A 21,371-nucleotide genomic window follows, 5' to 3' on the forward strand; every position below is an offset into this window, starting at 1 on the left:
TGCCAAACTAACAGTTTGGGTTGACATTTTTCACATGAGGTATCTGCCTCAAGCTGAATTATTTTGGGAAGAATCAACAAAAATGGTTCAGCCATTTCCTAGGACTAGGCTAGGAAACAATGTTTTGCCCATATTAAAGAAGTTCATGCAACCATTTTGTTAGAGCAGCAAAGAGTCCTGTATCACCTTATAGACTAACAGACGTATTGGAGCATGAGCTTTCGTGGGTGAATACCCACTTCGTCGGATGCATGTAGTGGAAATTTCCAGAGACAGAGAGGTGGGGGGGTGTGTGTGTGTGTGCTTGGGGTCTGTGTGTGTGGGTGGGTGTGCTTGTGTGTTCGTGTGTGTTGGGTGTGGTGTGTGTGTGTGTGTGTGTGTGTGTGTGTGTTAAGCAAGAATCAAGCTGGCAATAAGGTTAGTTCAGTCAGGGAGGATGAGGCCCTGTTCTAGCAGTTGAGGTGTGAACACCAAAGGAGGAGAAACTGCTTTTGTAGTTGGCTAGCCATAATAGTTATCACCAGCCTGATTCCTGCTTGCATATTATACATATATACACACATATATATATACACACACACATATATATACACACACACACACACACACACACACCCCTGCCTCTGGAAATTTCCACTACATGCATCCGACGAAGTGGGTATTCACCCACGAAAGCTCATGCTCCAATATGTCTGTTAGTCTATAAGGTGCCACAGGATTCTTTGCTGCTTTTACAGATCCAGACTAACACGGCTACCCCTCTGATACATTTTGTTAGAGAAATTCTAGCACATCTGTTTCGAATAAGGGACTTTAAATTTGCCAGAAGGTTTGCTCTGGTTTCAGGGATGTGCCTTTTTACATCCCTGTGAAAATAAACCTAAATGTATCCATGTTATAACCCCAGGGGGGGAAGGGGCGGAGGAAGGGGGTAATCTGTTTGCACATGCTCAGTAAAGGTTTGTAGAGTGGCAGCATTATTCTCCTACACTGAGCATGCTCCATCCCCACCCTGCTCCTAAATGTCAATTGAACCATGCATGCACCATACCACAGAGCAACTGAGCACACTCCATTTCAGGGCTGTGCAGGATATTTCCTACAATTGCTCCTCCCAGTGACTGGGGTCTGCTGCGGCACTGGGCACCAAAACAGGGCAGGGGTGAAAGTGTCTTCAGTGTTCTCTCAGATTTCAAGACAAAAGGCACTGTTATGACCATCTACTCTGACCTCTGGCATAACACAGGCCAGATAATTGCACCCAGTGATTCCTGCATCCAGCCCATAACTTCTGGTTGGGCTGCAGCAGATCTTTTAGAAAAGAGAGACATCCAATTTTGATCTAAAGACTCCAAGTGCAGGAGAACTAACTCACCACAGCCCTGGGGAAATTCTTCCAAGGGTTAATTACAGTACAAATTTAAAAAACAACACATTCTGAATTTATCTAGCTTCAGTTTCCAGCCACAGGATTTTAAGATCTACTGTAGGTCTTTTATGCTCCCCATCATCATAACATCCAAGCACCTAAAAGTTTTAATGTCATTATTCTCCCACACAGTGGTTGTGCAGTAAGGAAGTGTTATCCCCATGTTACATATGGAGAACTGAGGTAGAGAGAGATTAAGGGTAAAATTTTCAAAGATCTCTAAGTGTCATTTTCAAAAGGACTTAGAAGTTTAAATCTTACTGAGTCAACTAGCTTTAGGCTCCTGCATGCCTATAACATTTTCAAAAGTGACAGGCATTTGAAAGTGACAGCTATCCCTCCCAAAGGAGGAGGGATAGCTCAGTGGTTTGAGTATTGGCCTGCTAAACCCAGGGCTGAGAGTTCAATCCTTGAGGGGGCCACTTAGGGATCTGGGGCAAAATCAGTACTTGGTCCTGTTAGTGAAGGCAGGAGGCTGGACTCGACGACCTTTCAAAGTCCCTTCCAGCTCTAGGAGATAGGATGTCTCCATTATTTATTATTTTATTTATTTTTAAATTTTACCCAAGATGACTTGCTCAGAGCAGAGAATAAACCCAGATACCCCAAGTCCTAGGCTAGCACCATGACCATTAGATCATCCTTCTTTTCAGTGTCTTCTATTAGCATCTAGGCAGCACTGAGGAGAAAGCAGGAAGCATTGAAAAAATATGAAGGAGTAAGGAGAGAGGGCAAAGAAACAGGGATAGATGGATCCAACCGTTAGAGAAAATTTCCTTCCAGGGCCTGGAAATGAACCCAGGACTCCAGAGTCAGAACATTCTTCTGTTGTCAAGCAAATAGCCATGAACTCACCAGCAAAACACGTCTTTTCCCCCTTCCAGTGGATTCTCTACATGGAGGATAACAGCCTACTGCTGCTATCAGTTAGTTATTCAGTTAGCTCAAGTTGTAGAGGTCTGTGTCGGGGAGCTAAAAGTCCCAACCCTGCTAACAACCTATATGGGGATCAATATTGATCTATATGATTGAATTTGTGCATTTTTCAGTTGTCTTAAATAAAAAAAAAAAGCCACACACACATATACATATATATCCCTTGGGAAATTGCATTAAAAATGTTTAGGGCCCTACCAAATTCATGGCCATGAAAAACACATCACGGTCTTTTACCCTATACTACACAGTTTTCCCATGGGGGAGACCAGTGTTTATCAAATTGGGGGTCCAGACCCAAAAGGGAGTTGCAGGGGGAGGGTCACAAGGTTATTGGGGGTGGTATTCCCACCCTTACTCCTATGCTGACTTCAGAGCTGGGTGGCCAGAGAGCAGCGGCTGTTGGCCCGGAGCCCAGCTCTGAAGGCAGTGCCCCACCAGCAGCAGCACAGAAATAAGGGTGGCAATACCATACCATGCCACCCTTACTTCTGCGCTGCTGCTGAAGGCACCTCTGCCTTCAGAGCTAGGCTACTGACCAGCAGCTGCTGCTCTCCAGCTGCTCAGCTCTGAAAGCAGCGCTGCCAGCAGCAGCAGTGCAGAAGTACGGATAGCAATACCATAACCTCCCCTACAATAACCTTGTGACACACCCCCTACCCCAAAACTCCCTTTTGGGTCAGAACCCATTCAATTACAACACGGTGAAATTTCATCTTTAAATAACTGAACTCATAAAATTTATGATTTTTAAAATCCTATGACTGTGAAATTGACCAAAATGGACCGTGGATTTGGTAGGGCCCTAAAAAAAATGTTAAAAGAACACTAAGGTAGCAAAGTCATCTACTCAGAAGTTAGGAAGTATAAGTTTAAGGTTGTCTTTGCAACCTTAATTCAGCCCCCTTCTGTGGATCCATGATGATAATACAGACTTTAATCACATATTATTTTTCCATAGGACCCATCTCCTTCAGTGCACAGGCAGGATGGTGCTTAGGGAATGAAACAGGGTTGTGTAACAAATGAGGATATTTTCTATAGGATCTCTGCTTCTTTGGAAGCTGTGTGGTGAACAAAGGGTACTGCAGAAAGAACAAAGACTGTCTCATGGTATGATGGCATATACAAACCATACATTGGGCAACAAGGGGTTCAGAAGCTGCTCTGAGCTCAGCACAGACTGGAGAAGATGTTAAAAGGAGCAGAACAGCTCACCTGTGAGCAGACCAGGGAAGAGAGAAGACCTACACCTTGCAGCTCCTGAAGAAAGGCATGATATCTCCCATACACAGCTGCTTGAAGGTTCCTCCCTAAGGGAAAGGAGGACCTACTTTTCATAAACTTTGAGAGGGAGGCATTTCCCCCTCTCACATACTAACCCAGATTGTGTGTATTGATTCTGTTTTGTTTATAGACTGTCCCTGAAGGGGAGTGACTTAGAACTGAACTGGCCAGAGGACCAAGGCATGAGAGGAAGCAGCTGATGCCCCGAAAGGGAGAAAGCTGCCATGCCCAGACATGAGGAGGTGCCATGCAGTGAGCTGACCCCCTTCACGCTTTCCTGTACAGACTGTGAACTGTGGACAACAGAAGGATGATAGGAAGTGGCCCAGGGAAGGCAGCCTTAAGGCATTCCTGGGCATCAGACCCTTTTGTTACCCTTACAGAACCCTGGGCTGGAGTGAGAAGGCCCAGCTCCCCTACCAAAAACCCCTCTGCAGGTCAAAGGGCCTAAGCCTCTGACTACCAGGCAATGCTCCCCATGTGTGAAGACCACCACAAATGGTTAAGGCATTTGAATGTCATCCTAGAGAACTGGATTCTACCTCCGCTTTTCCACAAACCGCCTACGAGATGCTGAGCAAATCACTTAAATCAATCCTTTCACCAGTGGTCACTAATAGTGTGTTTCTAATTTTCTGGGAGCCTAGGTTGAGACACCTAGGGCCATGTTTAAGGACGTGCAAAGCTTTTCAACTGTAAGTGAAGTCCAAGGGGTTCTGTGCTTTGAACATGAAAGTTGCTAAAAAATGTTAAGTACTATTTAAAAAAAATAAAATAAAATCAAGCTTTTGACATCTCAAGTTGGGCACTCAGAATTAGTGAACACTTGATAACTTTGGCTTTAACGTCACTTTCCTGATTCTTCGTCTGTAAAATACGGATAATACCACCTGACCTAGCATGGGTATGGGTAAGAAAATCATCTGAAAATAATGTCTGAAGCCCTCAGATGCTACAATGAATACACCATAGCAACACCCATGAGGAAATTATTAATTTTCTATTCAGTGCAGGGTTTGGATACTGTATGTGTTAATAAGGCCTGGAGTCACATTTTGAACAAGAAGGATAAGAATATCAAACAGCTACCCATTCATTGAGCACTGTCCTTTCCGTGCACTGAAGGAGGACGGGGTCCTGTAGAAACCAGTAGTATGTGATTATAAAACTAAAGACGGTATTATAATGCACAAGGAGTCTGAATTAAGGTATAGTGATTCTTTAACGTAGGTGTTGGCTCCCCATCCCTCCAATGCAATATATTTATACATAATAGAAGAGGGATTCCTGCTGCCCTGCAGTACCTATCCTGTAACATGAATGCCTTGCCTCCAAGGGAGCACAACAGCAACTGGCCCTCAGCATCCAATGTTCAGTGATCCCCACCTTACCAAGAGAAGAGGGAAACTAGCTGATGATGCCATACTCTTCGTGTGCTATCTACCTTCTCCCAAAGGTACAGGGAGAGCCACTGCGGGAATGGCCCATCGCATGTGCACTTAAGAAATCAATGAAGTGTGAAGACACTGGGGGAAGGGCTGTGCAGGAAAAGGAGAGGTGCTTGTTACTCGGATTGCAATATGGAAATAATTCTAAGCAGTGTTTAGAGGAAGCTACACACAGGCTGGAGGAGTATGTATAGGGAAAAGCCAAAAACACATCAATATTCACAGAAGTTTTACCTTTTTCCTCTTCCTGTTCTGTGGGACTGCCAGAGATAAGAGGATGGGATCCAAAGGCACCAGGAGAAGGAGTAATTAGACCTGAAGAATAACTGCAGAGAGAAAAAAATAAAAAAATAAAAAAGTCAAATCACAGGTCAGTTAATGCTTTAGTTATTTCTCTTACTCCACAAGAGTAGCTCCAGCTTTTAACAATGGGAGCCTGGTTCACCAGTTAAGACAACCAAGCCAATGAACCTAAATCCCTCAAATGACCATAAAGGAGTACAGGCAGGGGACCTGCAGCTCAGTTTCCATGTAGCAAGTCTACAGATCACAACATGAAGCACAAAAGCAGAGAGAATCCTACTTATTCAGACTGCAGTTAAAATAACTTGACGATAGATATGGAAACAAGCATTGTACTGACATACAGAAACAAAAACAAACCGTCCAGAATGGAGGAGACATCTAATTCAGTACCTTGTCTCAGATAACTGCCAATATTGGATACTTCTGAGGAAAGTGCAAGGAACTCTGGGATAGAAAGCTGTGACGAAGTGGGGCTGTTCTTAATGTTTCCTTTAAATACTGTGCGAGTGCCTTAGTTTCTGGCTGACGCTTTGTCTCTGTGGCAACTAATGGCCCGGGCCCTTCCCCCCCTTGAAGGGGGTACTAAAGGTGTGGGAGAACAAAGACATCAGGTGATCTCTTGGCCTGTGAAAGAGAGGGTTTCAGTCTGGAGCTGGCTGGGGACAAGGAGTGAGTGCAGACGTGGGTGTCTGGCTCGCTAAGCCCCAGAATGGACTCGGCTGAGGGATACCGTTCTCTGTACCTACAAGCTCTGTTTTAGACCGTGTTCCCGTCATCTAATAAACCTCTGTTTTACTAGCTGGCTAAGAGTCACGTCTGACTGCGAAGCAAAGTGGGGGTGAGTGCAGGATCCAATGGCTTCCCCAGGACCCAGCCTGAGTGGACTCGCTGTGGGAAGCGCACGGAGGGGCAGAGGATGCTGAATGCTCCAAGGTCAGACCCAGGAGGTGAAGCCGTGTGAGCTTCTTGCCCTGAAGACAGTCTGCTCCAAGGGAGAGGAGGCTCCCCAAAATCCTGACTGGCTTTGTGGGGAGCAGTTCCAGAGCATCACCCAGGGACTCTGTGATAAAAGTTATGCAATAACTTCCTCTCTGGACAGGTTTCTTCCTAAGTGCAGGAAGTTAGTGGCTGACTTATGCTCTGCAGCATGTTACCTTATTTATTATCTCAGGTACTTATATGCTCCCTATTATAAAAGTACCTGAATGCCTCACAATGTTTAATGAGTTTACCCTCACAGTACCCCACAGTGGTAGGGAAATGCTGTTACCCCATTGTACAGATGGGGAACAGACAGGCAGGCGAAGTGAATTGCCCAAGGCCATACAGGAAGTCTGTGGTGGGTCAGGTACTTGAATGCAAGCCTCTCAAGTCCATTGTATCTTGTTTTTATTCTACCTAATGAAGCTGTGCATTACTCCTCATGTTACTGCGCAGTCTGATTTTTACTAAGACCTTGCCTTACAATAGCACTGAATAAGTCAAAGTTTCACAGATTAGTTATACATTGTACAAAAATTTCTCTCAACAGCTTTAAACTGCTGTCTTTGAGTTTAACTATATCCACATGTTTTTTCTATTATGAAACAAGATAAATGGGAATCATTCATACCATTTAATATTTTGTATCCTTCTAAAACATGAGGATGGAGTACCAGTTCCGAACTGTAGCCCAGGAAAAGGTGATAGTGATGTGCAGGGGAAAGGAAAAAGCCAGACTGGAGATAGTTAGCGATGGAATTTGAAGAGAGGAACTCCTGACAGTAGCTGTAAGCAGTCTGTTCAATGAATTTAGACGTGAAGGGGAGAAAAAAAAGAGATGGGGCAGTAGCTGCAGAACTACATGGGGGGAGTGTCAATGGTGGGGAGGGGCTTTTTGTTTGTTTGTTTTAAAGCTGGGAGAGACTAAAGCATGCTTGTACAGTAGAAGGAGAAGAGAGACACGTTAATAAGGACAAAGTGTGCAGAGAAGAATGAGTGAAAGGGAGACTGGGACCTGGGTGAGGTTATGAGGGTAGGTTGAAGGGTCAGAGAACAAACACCGGAGGATCAAAAGTGCTTGTATTAGTGACAGGGGCAATGGGGAATGCAGTGAAGAGGAACGGAAAGCCGAGAAGTCATATCTAATTCTGGCAGTTTTGTCGGGGGGGTGAGAGAATCAGTAAGCTCCAGTGTAGAGAGTGAAGTGGACCTGGGGGAGGTTTGAGAAAGGACTCAAAGGTGGTGAACGGGTGAATGGGATTGCACACGCGGGAATCTGAGTGGAGAAGCAGAGGGCTTGGCTAGGATGGTAGCAGAATTGAAGGAGAGAACTGTAGTGGAGAAAGTGAACATGGTCACAGAATTACTGCCAGATGTTCCACTGTGTGACTGTAGCAGTGGAGGATGCAGATGAACTAGGGTGGGCCTTGTGATGGGAGAGAGGGGCAAAGGATTCAAGAGTGGAGGGGAGTGTAGAATGCAGAGAATCGACAACCATGTCATGGGAAGAGACAACAAGGAGGAGCAAGCTGAGAGTGGAAGAGAAGCCACTAACACTGATGGTCTGGAAGTCTCAGAAGCATAAGATGGTGGGCGGCAGGCAAGAGGAAGATACCCTATCTTCAGAGAGACCAGGTGGTTGACAGAGTGGGGGAATGAAGACATTAGTGCTTGGTGAATGTGTGAATGGCTATCCTAGGGAATGGGAGAGTTGATCCAGGTTCACAGGTCAAAAGAAGCAATCTGTTCTATCCTTTACCAGAAGAGTTGGTTTTGTATCATCAACAGAGAACTTTGTCTGACCACAGTCATCTTTAGTATCAGTCAGCTTCCCCCCAGTTTCTAATTCAAACAATACACCTTCACCCTAGCCACAGAAAATGAACAAGGTGTTTCTGCATCAGAAGTATGGCTCCTCTGAATAAAATGAAGCCATTTCCTTTTGTGTAGGTTCTCCTTTCCCCAAATAGTTCCTCACTGCCTAACAAGTTTTAAACCCTCTTCTTTACATCACCATCTTCTCAGCCATAGGTGGACACTCTGAAGTATCCCCGTTCAGTCAGCTTTGCACTGAAGTTTATTTCAGAGACAGCTAGCAAGGAGATCCTGAAGCGTGCATCAAGCGGGGGACACCTTCCCCAAGAAAGCTATTGGGAGTTCAGAAGAACTGATACAAGGTAAAAAAAGTAAGCTTAATTTTTCAGTTATCGCTTTGGAGGCTAAGACCGAACAGATTTTACAACTCCTCTACAGCCTGCAACTTGGCATAACCTGAATAGAACCAAAAGGAGTATAATTATCTCTCAAGAAGCATGAAGTCCCCACTCATCTAACAGAAAACCATGTAAAGTCCCCTGTTCTCCCTGAGGAAGGCTGAAAGGTTACTAATGAGCCCAGTGTCTTCCCCCCAACAGAAACCCGTGTGAAAAGCCAGAATTATACTTTATTAGCTATCATGCTTCAAAGACTTCAGTTTGCAGAAAACCACAATTACAATTTAATCCATGTTGGAAGATTTAACCCCACCTGCTGTGCTGGGCTGTTTGTCTCAGTGACTCATCCCATGCAGGACAAGTGCATATTAGTGGTGTTGGTTGTGTGTTGTGAGGTTGTGTTGTTTTATTTTTTTGCTTACGTGGAAAGACTCTCCTGGCCAAGGGACCCCTGCCCAGAGAGATGCAGAAGATGCAGAGTGCCAGCAGGGGTGCATGCCACGGAACCTCCCACTTCCACCCTGGTTATGGTAGAGTCACTCTCTGAAGCTATTTGGAGCAAGAGGAAACAGACTGGATTAATAAAATAATAAATACTAATACATGGAGATATACCTCTCTCATAGAACTGGAACAGTTCCTGAAGGGTCATTGAGACCAGCCCCCTGCCTTCACTAGCAGGGCTAAGTACTGATTTTGCACCGCATCCCTAAGTGGTCCCCTCAAGGACTGAACTCACAATCCTGGGTTTAGCAAGCCAATGCTCAAACCACTGAGCTGTACCTCCCGCCTTCACTTCTGCAAAGTTACCTCTCAGTTTGACAAAGACCCTCCTAGTTTGACAAAGACCAGTATTCTCAGTGGGACAAAAAGGGATTTTGGAACCACAGGTCCAAGGCACATGAAATGCGAGCGTCATATGGCTAAGAGGTAAAAGGCTCGTTACTGGCTGGCAAAAGTGGCCTGCTCTCTCATACTGGATTATAAGTATTTACACTAAAGAACTGTAGGAAAAAAATCTCAATGGTTCCAATACCAGTTCAGCCAAATCAATGTTAGAACTGGTGGGAGCACTAGTGTAGACAAGGCTCTGGCAACAACGAAGAAGAAAACTTACTGCTTTTACCCTTTTTGTTAGATCAGTAGATTTTACATCCAGAAGGTTTAACAAAGTTATACTAATTTAACTAAAGCTGTTTAAAAATCACACCTTTTAGTTACACCAGTGCAATTTTGTTTTAACCAGGCCTTTAAACCATGACCAAGTCACCTTTTTAACCTTCCTTTCAATAAGCTAAGTAGAATGTCTTAAGTCTCTCATGGTAAAGCATGTTTTACAGATGTCAATTCGTTTTTGTGACTCTTTTCTGAAACCTCTCCAATTTTTCAATATCCTTTTGTCATGTGGATACAAGGCGGGGACAATATTCCAGCAGTGGTCTCACCAGTGCTATATGTAGACAAGCTGCCTATTCCTCCTCTATATACCCCTGTTCATACAGCCATGTATTGCTAAACTTATTGAAATGCAAGTTCAACTGAAATATGGTAAAAATAATTCTGGTTGCTGGAGCCTTTACACTAGCACTTGTACCAATTATAATACCAGTTCAGCTCAACTAATCGGAATTTTTGGGGTAACTTTCCCCAACATGGACAAGGCTTAAAATATGTGCCCATGCTTTTTCTAGTGTCACATAAAAGGATTAGCAGTTTTACTGCCATGCTTTTTATTTTGGGGGGGCAGGAAGAGACAGGGAAAAGGGAGGAATGCTCCGACAACCTATTCTAATGGCATTATGATTCACCTCAGAACGCTCTTCACACAGAAGGCTGTGTTTTGCTTTCCAAAGTACTGTACTTTCACATGAACAGAAACATTAGTTTAGTTTATTCAAACACACCCAAAGCATTCTGCCAGCTGTAACCTGCTTCCCTGTAAGATGCTGTCAAAGGGCACATCTGTGCAATAATATCCCTTAAAAAGTCCACACAGTTGAGATATTTAAACATTTCGCCATCTGGGATCCAGTTTAAATCCTGCATAAAGTCTTTCAAAACAGACGTTAAACCTACGAAGCCTTCATCCCAGTTTCAGCTAGGTCCGCCCCCTCCTCTGAGGATCTGTTGTCTCGTTATAGTTCAATATTTTTGCCCCAAATCCAAGCTGGGCATAGCCCTTCCTACCGGAGGACTGTCTTCTTGCTCTCCCAGCACCTCGTGCCTAGAATCTGGCATTCTCCACCAGACTTCCCCTCTGATGACTTCCCCCTGCTGACTCAGGGCCTCACAAGAGCTTTCTTACTCCCACAGTGTCTGCAGGCAGCTGCAGATAACCATCCTTATAAGCCCCAGATGCCTTCCCTCAAATCCAGTTGGGCAACAGATAATCAGTCCAGTTGCTCTGGACCCCACTTCCTCTTAAGGAGGCCAGTTATCCTGTGACAGATGCACAGCCCCCAGCTAAAAAACAGAACAATTGCTCCCTTGAGATGGATACTTTGGCATTAGTTGGTCTGTTTTTACCTGTTGTGTGGCTCTGGGAAAACATATCTTCCTGAGTTGACAAAATCTCTGACTCCTGCAGACAAGGATCAGGTCTCTTCTCAGCGGGCAACTCACTTTCAAGCACGTTACAGACAGACATTTGTATCCTGCTGATCTCTTTGTGTTGCTGTAGAATTCTGGGAGAGCTAGACATAACCTCTGACCTGGGAAATTCAATTTATAGTAGTATTGCAGAACTATCACGAATATTTACCAGCTCAGGTACAAAAATCTACTCACTTGTCCTCACCACAATGATAGCAGGAACAAATACAATATTTTTACCCATGTCAAAATACACCTGCCTAGCGCTACTATGGGGTGGGAGTAAGTAGAATTTAAAGCTGAGTTAAACACTTTATAATAAAAGGTAAACTCAAGGTTCTGATTTCAGCTCATTACAAAGTTGCAAAAACAGGTTTTAAATAGAATTTTAAAACGTTACTTATTAGGATTATCAGCTAATTGCAGTTAGCTTATGCGATTAACTCAGAAAAATTAATCGCAATTAATCACAGTTTTAATCGCGCTGTTAAACAGAATACCAGTTGAAATTTATTAAATATTTTGGATATTTTTTTACATTTTCTAAAATATTGATCTCAATTACAACACAGAATACAAAGCGTACACCACCATTACACCACACCAATACAAAGTGGCCACCATTCCAGAGGACATGCTGATGACACTTGTTAAAAAAATTGTGACTGAACTCCTTGGGAGAGAATTGTATGTCTTCTACTCAGTGTTTAGCTGCATTCTGCCATATATTTCACGTTATAGCAGTCTCGGATGATGATTCACCATGTTTGTTTTAAGAACACTTTCGCTACAGATTTGACAAAACACAAAGAAGGTACCAATGCGAGATTTCTAAAGACAGCTACAGCACTTGACCCAAGATTTAAGAATCTGAAGTGCCTTCCAAAATCTGAGAGCGACGGGGTGTGGCGCATGCTTTCAGAAGTCTTAAAAGGGCAACACTCTGGTGCACACTCTACAGAACCTGAACCACCAAAAAAGAAAATCAACCTTCTGCTGGTGACATCTGATTCAGATGATAAAACTGAACATGCTTTGGATTGAGAAGTCTTTCTTCCGCTTTACTCTGCGCTGGTTAGGCCTAAACTTGCAGTATTGTGTCCAGTTCTAAGCACCGCATTTCAAGAAAGATGTGGAGAAATTGGAGAGGGTCTAGAGAAGAGCAACAAGAATGATTAAAGGTCTTGAGAACATGACCTATGAAGGAAGGCTGAAACAATTGGGTTTGTTTAGTTTGGAAAAGAGAAGACTGAGAGGGGACATGATAGCAGTTTTCAGGTATCTAAAAGGGTGTCATCAGGAGGAGGGAGAAAACTTGTTCACCTTAGCCTCCAATGATAGAACAAGAAGCACTGGGCTTAAACTGCAGCAAGGGAGATTTAGGCTGGACATTAGGAAAAAGTTCTTAACTGTCAGGGTAGTTAAACACTGGAATAGATTGCCTAGGGAAGTTGTGGAATCTCCATCTCTGGAGATATTTAAGAGTAGGTTAGATAAATGTCTATTAGGGATGGTCTAGACAGTATTTGGTCCTGCCATGAGGGCAGGGGACTGGACTCGATGACCTCTCGAGGTCCCTTCCAGTCCTAGAGTCTATGAGTTATTGAACAGAATCCGTGATTAGCATGGACACATCCTCTGGAATAGTGGTTGAAGCATGAAGGGACATACGACTCTTAAGCGCATCTTGTTCAGCCAATCACTCAGACAAACAAGTAGTAGGACTGAGTGAACTTGTAAGCTCTAAAGTTTTGCATTGCACTCAAAAACAAAAAACAGTTATGTAACCAAAAAAAAAAAAATCTACATTTGTAAGTTGCGCTTTCATAATAAAGAGATTGCACTATGGTACTTGTATTAGGTGAATTGAAAAATATTATTTCTCTTATTTTTACAGTGCAAATATTTATAATAAAAAATAAAGATAAAGTGAGCACTGTACACTTTGTATTCTGTTTTGTAATTGAAATCAATATATTTGAAAATGTGGAAACATCCAAAAATATTTATATAAATGGTATTCTATTATTGTTTAATCAGTTAATTTATTAATCTTTTTAATCACACGATTAGTTTGTTTAATCACTTGACAGCCCTATTACTTATTGAACAGGAAGCCGGCAGGGCAGGGGACTGGACTCAACCTCTCGAGGTCCCTTCCAGTCCTAGAATCTATGAATCATAAAAATTGGACAATGCAAATGGAATCCAAAGAATATGCTTTGCCAGTTAACAGTAAAATTGGAGAGTTTCACCACTGTAAGTTTTATAATTAAGAGTTAATAAAAACAACTTTTTTGGTTAAACAACTTAATTATAAAACTTCCAACAGTGAAACTCTCAAGACCCAGAGTATCATCAACAGATACCCGAGAGACCACAGCCCATTCTCTGAAATCAGGGACAGTGACATGGGTTTCAAAATGTCCTTTATTAAAAGTGTTGCTTTCTAAAGTTAAAAATGAAACACTAGCATTTTCTTCTAGCCTATTGCATTGCAACATTAAAAAAATCATATTTCCTTGAATGCTCCTTCACTATTTCCACGCCACCCCCTTCCCAGCCAGGAAAGGATGGGAGCTCTCCTCAGCCACCATTAGTGGGCCATTCCCTTCAGCAGCTTACACTGTAGGAAGTTCTCAGGCAGTGTGACAGGGCACTGAGCAGGAGCTGCTGAGCCAGCCCTCTGTCACTCCAGCTCCAATTAAGAGAGATGAATTGGAGCTGGTTAGACCACCTGGCCCTAATTGGGGAAGCAGACACAGCTGCTGCCTAATTAGGCTGGGGCTGTATAAAAGCCTCAGGGGAGGGTAAGAGTGTAGGAAGAAGCAGCAGGGAGGTAGCTCTCTTCCCACCACAGATGGTAAGGGACTACTTGTATGGTAAAAAGGTGGTGGGAGAACAACCTGTAAATAAACTGCATCAGTGGTTACTGAACCCAGGGTCTCCAAGTAACTTTATCAGCTCAACAGGGGCAGGAGCCAAGAAGGCCCCGAAGCACCTTGTTACATGTGGGAGCTTGTCCTGGATATCCTGTGCTCAAGCAAGAGTTTGGAAGCCCAGAGATGGAGGAGATCCTGCAGTGACTGGTAAAGCAGCAAGAAGAGGTGCAAAAGGCTATGCAATGCTTTCAGTAGTCTCACCAGCTGGAGAGGCAAGCCTTGCTCAACTGGCAAGCCAAGCAGTAAAAGAGCCTTCAGGACTTTATATGTGAGCAGGCCAGCATACAACAGCAGCTTCTCCAGAAGATGGTGAGTCCCATGGCTGGGGACAGCATGAGGGCGCTGGGCTTGGGACTTCGTAAGATAGGCCCTGCAGATCACCCTGATACCTTCCTAGGCACTTTTGAGTAGACAGCTATGGGAGCAGGATGGGATAGGGCAACCTGGGCCCTGCAGCTGGTTCCCTACCTGGCTGGCGAAACCCAAATGGGCTATATGGCCCTGAATGAGGAACAGGCCAGGATCTAGATTGTGGTAAAGGCAGCTGTCTTATAGTAGGTGGGGCTGTTGACCAAAAAGTACCGCCAGAGGCTCCAGGCAGTGAGGTGGACAGCGTTTGCGGCCCTGGGCATTTGACCAGAAGTTAATGGATTGAGCCACCTGGTGGCTGAGACCTGACACCCAGACAGCGAATGAGCTCATGGACAAGCTCATCCTGGAACAGTTTGTATAGGGTCTTCCCAAGAACATAAGGGTATGGGTGAGACAGCACCAACCAATACAGCAGAGGCAGCGGTAAAGCTGCTGGAGGAGTATGGAGGCAGACTTCTCCAGGAATGAGGGACATTCATATAAGGAAGAAGGAACCAGGAGAAAATCCAGGGAATCCCTGACCGGGAACGGTCTGGAGAAAAAACGGGAGACCAGCTGGGGAGCTCCCACTGGGACCAGACCGCTCATCTGCTGGCAGTGCAGGCGACCAGAACTTGAAAAGGGGGACTGCCTGGACATGGAGTGTGGCTTTGCAGGTGGGTCAACTCTGGAGGGCAGGAATGAGGCGGAAACTGTCTACCATTCCTGTGATGGTGGGGAACAGACCCCAGTGGAGTCAGGTGGATACGGCCTTGGCCTGCTCTCCTGTAAAAAGGGGGCTGGTGAAGCTGCAATGGATGATTCCTGGTGCCAAAGTGAATTTGGAGTGCATCCCCAGGGATAAGAGGCAGTGCCCAATGGCCCAGGTGCCCCTCGAGGTCCAGGGCAGGTTCCATTCGAAATGGGTCATGGTAGAGGAGGGCTTGCCATACCCAGTAGTGGTGGACACTGACTGGAACCTCTGCCCAAGAGGGAAAGGAGGCTGGGGGAGGAAACCCATGGTAGGAAAAGGGGGAGATTCCCCAAGCAAGGGGTCTCAAGCTGAAAACCCTAGACAACAGAGCCCAAGCCAAGAAGGACAGGAGAAGGAATAGATAGGAGGTATCAACCCCACGGCCCTCTGCAGAGCCAAAGGGCCCCACTGAACTCCTTGTAAGTCAACCCCTGGAAGACAAGACTCGGGTCCTGCTTGGACAGGTTTGGTGAACCTGAAGTCCTGGATGTCCAGGGGAGAGTTGGGGGCCAATGCTGAATCCCTGTCGGAGGCAAAGGTGGGGGGGGAAGGAAGGGGGGAAAACCCAGGAGTGTGAATGATGCAAGGACCTGTGGGTGGCGGCAAACCTATGGGGGCATCCACCCCTGAAGCAATGTGGTTTCTGCAGGTAGGGGATAGCTGAGCACTGCAAGGAAGACCCGGCGGGTCACCAGAAAGACAAGGAAGGACTCTCTCATAGGGCCCCACCCAGTAGGGAGAGAAGGGGATGCAGATGGTTGAACCTGGTAGTTCGCTGGAGTGTGGGGGAGATGCGGGACAGGGCACTGAGCAGGAACTGCTAAGCCAGCCCTCTGTCACTCCAGCTCCAATTGAGGGAGGTGAATTGGAGCTGGTTAGACCACCTGGCCCTAATTTGGGAAGCAGACAGCTGCTGCCTAATTAGGGTGGGGCTGTATAAAAGCAGGGGGGGCAGGAAGAAAGGGAAAAGGCAGGTAGTGGAAGCAGGGAGGTAGCTCTCCCCTTCCTTCTGCCTGCAGACAAAGGGCTACTTAGATGGTGAAAAGGTAGTGGGATCCCAGCCTGTAAATAAACTGCATGGGTGGTTACTGAATAGAGGGTCTCTTGGTCTTTAGCAGCTCAACAGGGGCAGGAGCCAAGAGGGCCTGCAGCACCTTGTTACAAGCAGTAATACTTGCTGTTTTCTCAGCTTTCCTCCTGCATGCCCCCACTCAAGGTACCTACAGAGAGGGCAGTTTTACCTTCCAGACTTCTCCTGCTGGCACTGTACATCAGTGTAACTTTCTCCAGTGGACACAGCTTCACTCCTAACTATGTGCAGATCTAGCAGGAGACACAGAAAACATTTGTTACTCAATTTAAATAACCTGTGCTGACATGTTATCAATGAGTGTCTTTGGCACTTCACATTACACAGCTCTAGATTGTAAATTCACTACAGGGTTGTGTTGAGAAGGTCCACTGACAGAGAAAGCAAGAAAGGGATTCTGAGGTCTGTAGCAAAAAATAGATTCGGTGTCAGATTTTCTGGATTGTTGGAAGCTAGCTAAGAAAAGAGGTACTCATAGAAAGACACACATGTTAACATTGGGTCAACAACACAACAGTGAAGGAAAAAGCCCAAAGGAAACAGGAAGGCAGAATTCCCCTTCTCAAGCTTTGGGCAGCTTTAATATCCTTCCTACTCTTGCGCTTCCTATCAGAGGAAACATGCCACCTACACTCAAAAGGCTGCAGAGAGAAATTTACCATCCAAGGAAAAGGTCTCTATGAATGTGACTATTTACATACCTTCATTGGGGTCATTCTTCATGGGATTACAGCAGGTAGGGACAGTGTCTGCTGGCTGAAGCTGGTGCCCTCTGCCCTCTTCACTCAATGTTGAGTCTCCCTCGACATCCTGGCTTTGTGAGAGTTCCAGAGCTCCAAAACCCAACTGTGATGTGCCAGAATCTAGCACCCAACAGCCATAAAGAAAAAAATAATTTATGTACAAATTGCCATTAGAATTGACCCCCATTGTACACTGAAACAAAGTTAGCTAGCTCATAGAGACCTTCCTGGACAGAGGACACATGAAAGTGCCTATTATAACTCTGAGCCGGAGACAGGAAAAACTCAGCTGCTCTCAGTCTACAAAAGCTGCACAGCCCCTCTTTAATAATTAAAATAAACCAATAATATAATAGGTACAAGGTTGACATTAAAAAGCCATCATTTCCCAGCAAGTTACCAAACAATGGTATCAGGTAATGTACTGTATCCCAGGAAATAATTGTGGTAATTCAGTCTCCAAGTGTAGCACTTTCCAGTAAACGCTAACATTTAATGACAATTATCACATCAAATATCCTTTACTGCTAGCATAACAAACTTTCAGAAAAAAACAACTATATTCTAATGATCTGGCTACTTCCACGCCCTCCTAAGCCCCTTCCTGTCCTGAAGACCTTAGCCAGTGCAAGGATAAGAACTACTTCACTGACGTTTGAGAGGGTGTACGGGTAGGTAGAAAACTAGTGGTTTTCAGACACAGGGCATATGATTAGTATTGATTTCTAAAGCCCCAAAGTACTTGGGGATGAGCTCTCTAAGTGAATTGTTGATTTCATAACAGGTGCTTCATATTATCTTAATCTGATAGGAAATAGTGAACCTGCTGAAGGGGAAAATTATATAAATGCGCACACATGCTAATAAAGCTCCAAGCAGATTTTAATGCTCTGAGGAAGTCACTGAAGAGTCTAGAGCAGAATTACCTTCAGCACACAGCAAGGGGGTAGCACAGTGTGAGGCATCTTCACCTGCTTCCTCAGCAGCAGCTGCAACCATCCCAGGAACCCTGCAGTGGAGAGAAGAGATGATTTTTTTTTCAGGCTGTTTTCTTAAGTTTATTTTTGTTCAAACATGGGTCTCTCAGCATCTAAAAAAGAGAAATGGCTGTCCCCTGAATTCAGCGCTGTTCCTCAGTACATCTGAACCATCCCAGAGGAGCTCACAGATTTCCAGGAAATGTGCTAAATTTCACAAATAGGATTTTCTTCCGCATTCTGAATTGATTCACTATTGTACTGTTACACATCAGTTAACCCTAGCGGCACTGGCATTCCAACCTATGCCACCACATAAGGGGGAACGTCACTAAAATAATCCCTCTAAGACAAACAGAAATAGAGATGGAGGTGGGGGCAAGGAATATTCTATCCACCTGTTGGTCTTGGTAGGCTGAGGCAATCGATGAATAACTTGGCTGAGTGAACCAGTCGTGTCCAGATGGGTAGAACTGTCCATGGGCTCTGAAAACATAATAGGCCATTAGAATGGAAGAGAGGCAAACTTCTGACTACATGGACGGACAATGAGGAATGAAGTCAGCAGCGCTCTGACAATAACAGCTCACTGTTATACTTGCTTAGCCCACTCACCACTTCCATGGTCACATGCCTTGATACTCAGCTCTTCACAATGATTCCCAAAGCCCTGGTACCATCCTCTCCAAAGCCGGCAACCCTCAAATGTCTCATCAACACAAGTACTGCTCTAAAACTCATTCTCCTGCAACCAGAGAATGTTAACTTCTCAGAGATAAATAAAAGGTAAAGTTACTTGTGCTCCCTCACCTGTGAGTGGCTTTTCCTCAAGGCCTCTGTCTTCTCCTCCACCAGCAGCCAGTTTGCTACCCTGAGGGCTGGTCATTATCTCCTGTAAAACACATGAACCCGATTTCTGCATCTCCAGTTCTTCATTAGGCACCTGGAGAGAATTCAGCCTAAATTGTGCTTACTTCTCCCAGACAGTCCAAGCAAACTACATATCAACACACATATACATAGAAACTTGTATTTCACTTCCTTCCTATATCCCTCAAAGGAACTTTCACTCACCAGTACTGGGCTCTGGCAGTTGGGAAGCGGTAGGGCTAGCAGGCTGAGGCAGCCATGAGCAGTGTCCTCCTCTATCACTGCACTCTCTGGCTGGGAGTCCTCAACTATCAAGCAGGGAGTGTCCTGCTGAGAGAAGCCTAAATCTAGCTGGCTCTGGCTGGGGTCCATCCACTGCCCTAAAGCGAGAAGACAAAGGGGTCAGTGCAGCTGGACCTTGCTGTAGGTACTGTGCAAGTAATTCTGACTCCCTCTGGTGCTAGGCAGATACAGGAGATGGCCACTAGCACATGAAGGTGCCCAATCCCACACCTCCCATCCTGCATCACACTCCCTGCACACACGGCACATCCCAGCTGACGCCTCCCACCTCCCCGGAGCCTGTGCGCCATCCTGCCCCCGGGAACTGCAAGGTTAGCAGGACTAAGCCGCGCGTTTGGGCCCGCACCCGGCGGTCCCTCCCCCCGGCTCACCCCACACCCGGGAGGGTGACCAGACAGCAAGTGTGACGGATCAGGAGGGGCAGCAGGCTCCTACATCAAACAAAGCCCGAAGAGCGGGCTGGCCCCAGTGCTATCGGGAGGTCTGGTCACCCTGCCCCCGCCCCACAGCCCCCCGAGTAGGGCCGTGTTTCCCCACCCCCTTGCCCGCTTCCCGCTGCTGCTCATGCCCCAGCCTCCGCCGCCGCCGCCGCACGTCCCGCCCCACGCACGGCTGCGTGGTTACCACAGCAACGCAGCGCTTCCTCCCCGCCCCCTCCGGCTCCACAGGCAGAGACTTGACCAGGCCCCAGCCGGCAGGAGTTGCCGGCAGGCGAGACGGGCACAGGCCCGAGGCGGCTGCGGAGGAAGAGAGGCGAGGCCGCCCGCGGTGCGTGCTCCCAGAGAGCGGCTTGGCCCTGCCTCCCGCAAGCCCCGGGCCGGGTGTCGTACAGGAAACTGCTCTCTGTAGCAACGAGCTACTTAGAGTGTACTGAGCATGCGCCCATGAACTGGGCATGCTCAGTAACATCTGCTGAAGCCACTGCCCTTCACCCTGCCCTTGTTAGCGGTAAGAGTCTGCGGGCTGCTTTTCACAGGGGCTAAAAGGGGGCAGATCGGAGGCGGGAGTGGCCAGGGGACGAAAATTGACTGAGGAGGGTGAAGCAGCGATGGAGTTAAGCCCAGGGGTGAGGCGCTGCCAGCACGAGGAGGGGCACGGGGTTGACAGTTACCCCGGTGGATTGAGACACCTTGTTTGGCAAAAAATAGGCCAGGGGAGGAGAGGGGTTTTTTTTGCATGGTCACACAAACTGGGCATGCTCAGTAACATCTGCTGAAGCCACTGCCCTTCACCCTGCCCTTGTTAGTGGTAAGAGTCTGCGGGCTGCTTTTCACAGGGGCTAAAAGGGGGCAGATCGGAGGAGGGGGATGGCCAGGATCTGAGCAGGGGATGAAAATTGACTGGTGGGGGAGGGTCGAGCAGCTGGAAGCAGTGTTAGGATAGAGGCTGAAGGCAGGGCCAGTGCAACCACTAGGGAAACTAGGTTGTCGCCTAGGACAGTAAGTGGTTGGGGGCGCCCAGGGCCGTCCTTAGGCATAGGCAGCTGGGTAGGACACCTGAAGATTTGGGGTGCCACTGAGTCTTAGTGTCCACCCTTCTGCTTTCCTATCCCTGTTCTGACCCTCTTGCAGGCCCCAGATCTAGTAATTAAAAGAGAAAAAGCCTCCAGCCTGCCAGTCCTATTAGCACAACACTGAAACTGTTAAAGAGCCATTCAAGGGGTAATGAAGCCATTTAACAGACATTTGCCAACCCCCAGGGGGTATCTACTGTCAGTTTCTGAATGGACTGACAAAAACAGTTGTGCATGACTGTTACTCAGAACATGTAACTCTACAGGACCTGAGTTTAAAATTTCATTTAAAAATATTTCATTAGTGAGTTGGTGAAGATTATAAAATCATATCTCTAAAAAATCCTTGCACAGATTTTTAGGTGCACAATCATCTTTAGCCTTAAATGCTTGGATCTTCAGACATATGGTTTTTTAAATAAATTCTTCAAAAGACCTTATCTAAAATACACATTTTAATTACTATAGTAAAAAAAATTACTTCCAAAGTCTTCCTGTCCTTTCTGGCCATCCATTTCTCCTTTCACTGCCCACCCCCATTGAAGAGAGCCCTTAAAGGGACAACAACTCTTTGCTTCCAGATAGCTGGACAAAGAGTTTCCCTTTGTTTACTTCTGACTATCTGATGAACTAGTT

The 21,371-nt window shown here is 45.9% G+C and overlaps 1 protein-coding gene across 8 annotated transcripts in view; it reads right to left on the reverse strand.

Moving 5' to 3' along the window:
• The window catches only part of TP53BP1 (tumor protein p53 binding protein 1), an 80,278-nt gene extending 60,469 nt beyond the window's left edge, over window positions 1-19,809 (reverse strand). For 4 of the 8 annotated variants that reach the window (XM_030577245.1, XM_030577244.1, XM_030577242.1 and 1 more), the window contains exons 1-10: window positions 19,760-19,809; window positions 19,124-19,299; window positions 18,860-18,992; window positions 18,448-18,535; window positions 17,999-18,081; window positions 17,031-17,192; window positions 16,481-16,562; window positions 11,127-11,311; window positions 9,023-9,149; window positions 5,335-5,426 (exon numbers count right to left, since the gene is read on the reverse strand). In XM_030577245.1, coding sequence (XP_030433105.1) covers window positions 5,335-5,426; window positions 9,023-9,149; window positions 11,127-11,311; window positions 16,481-16,562; window positions 17,031-17,192; window positions 17,999-18,081; window positions 18,448-18,535; window positions 18,860-18,992; window positions 19,124-19,291 — 1,120 coding nt within the window. In that variant the 5' untranslated portion in view covers window positions 19,292-19,299; window positions 19,760-19,809. Of the gene's footprint in view, window positions 1-5,334; window positions 5,427-9,022; window positions 9,150-11,126; window positions 11,312-16,480; window positions 16,563-17,030; window positions 17,193-17,998; window positions 18,082-18,447; window positions 18,536-18,859; window positions 18,993-19,123; window positions 19,300-19,593; window positions 19,717-19,759 lie in introns of those variants that run through there. The other 4 variants (XM_030577243.1, XM_030577240.1, XM_030577241.1 and 1 more) reach the window with 4 other exon arrangements.
• Window positions 19,810-21,371: the final 1,562 nt, after the last annotated feature.

This window comes from Gopherus evgoodei, chromosome 10, assembly GCF_007399415.2.
Source record: "Gopherus evgoodei ecotype Sinaloan lineage chromosome 10, rGopEvg1_v1.p, whole genome shotgun sequence".
Taxonomy (NCBI): domain Eukaryota; kingdom Metazoa; phylum Chordata; order Testudines; family Testudinidae; genus Gopherus; species Gopherus evgoodei.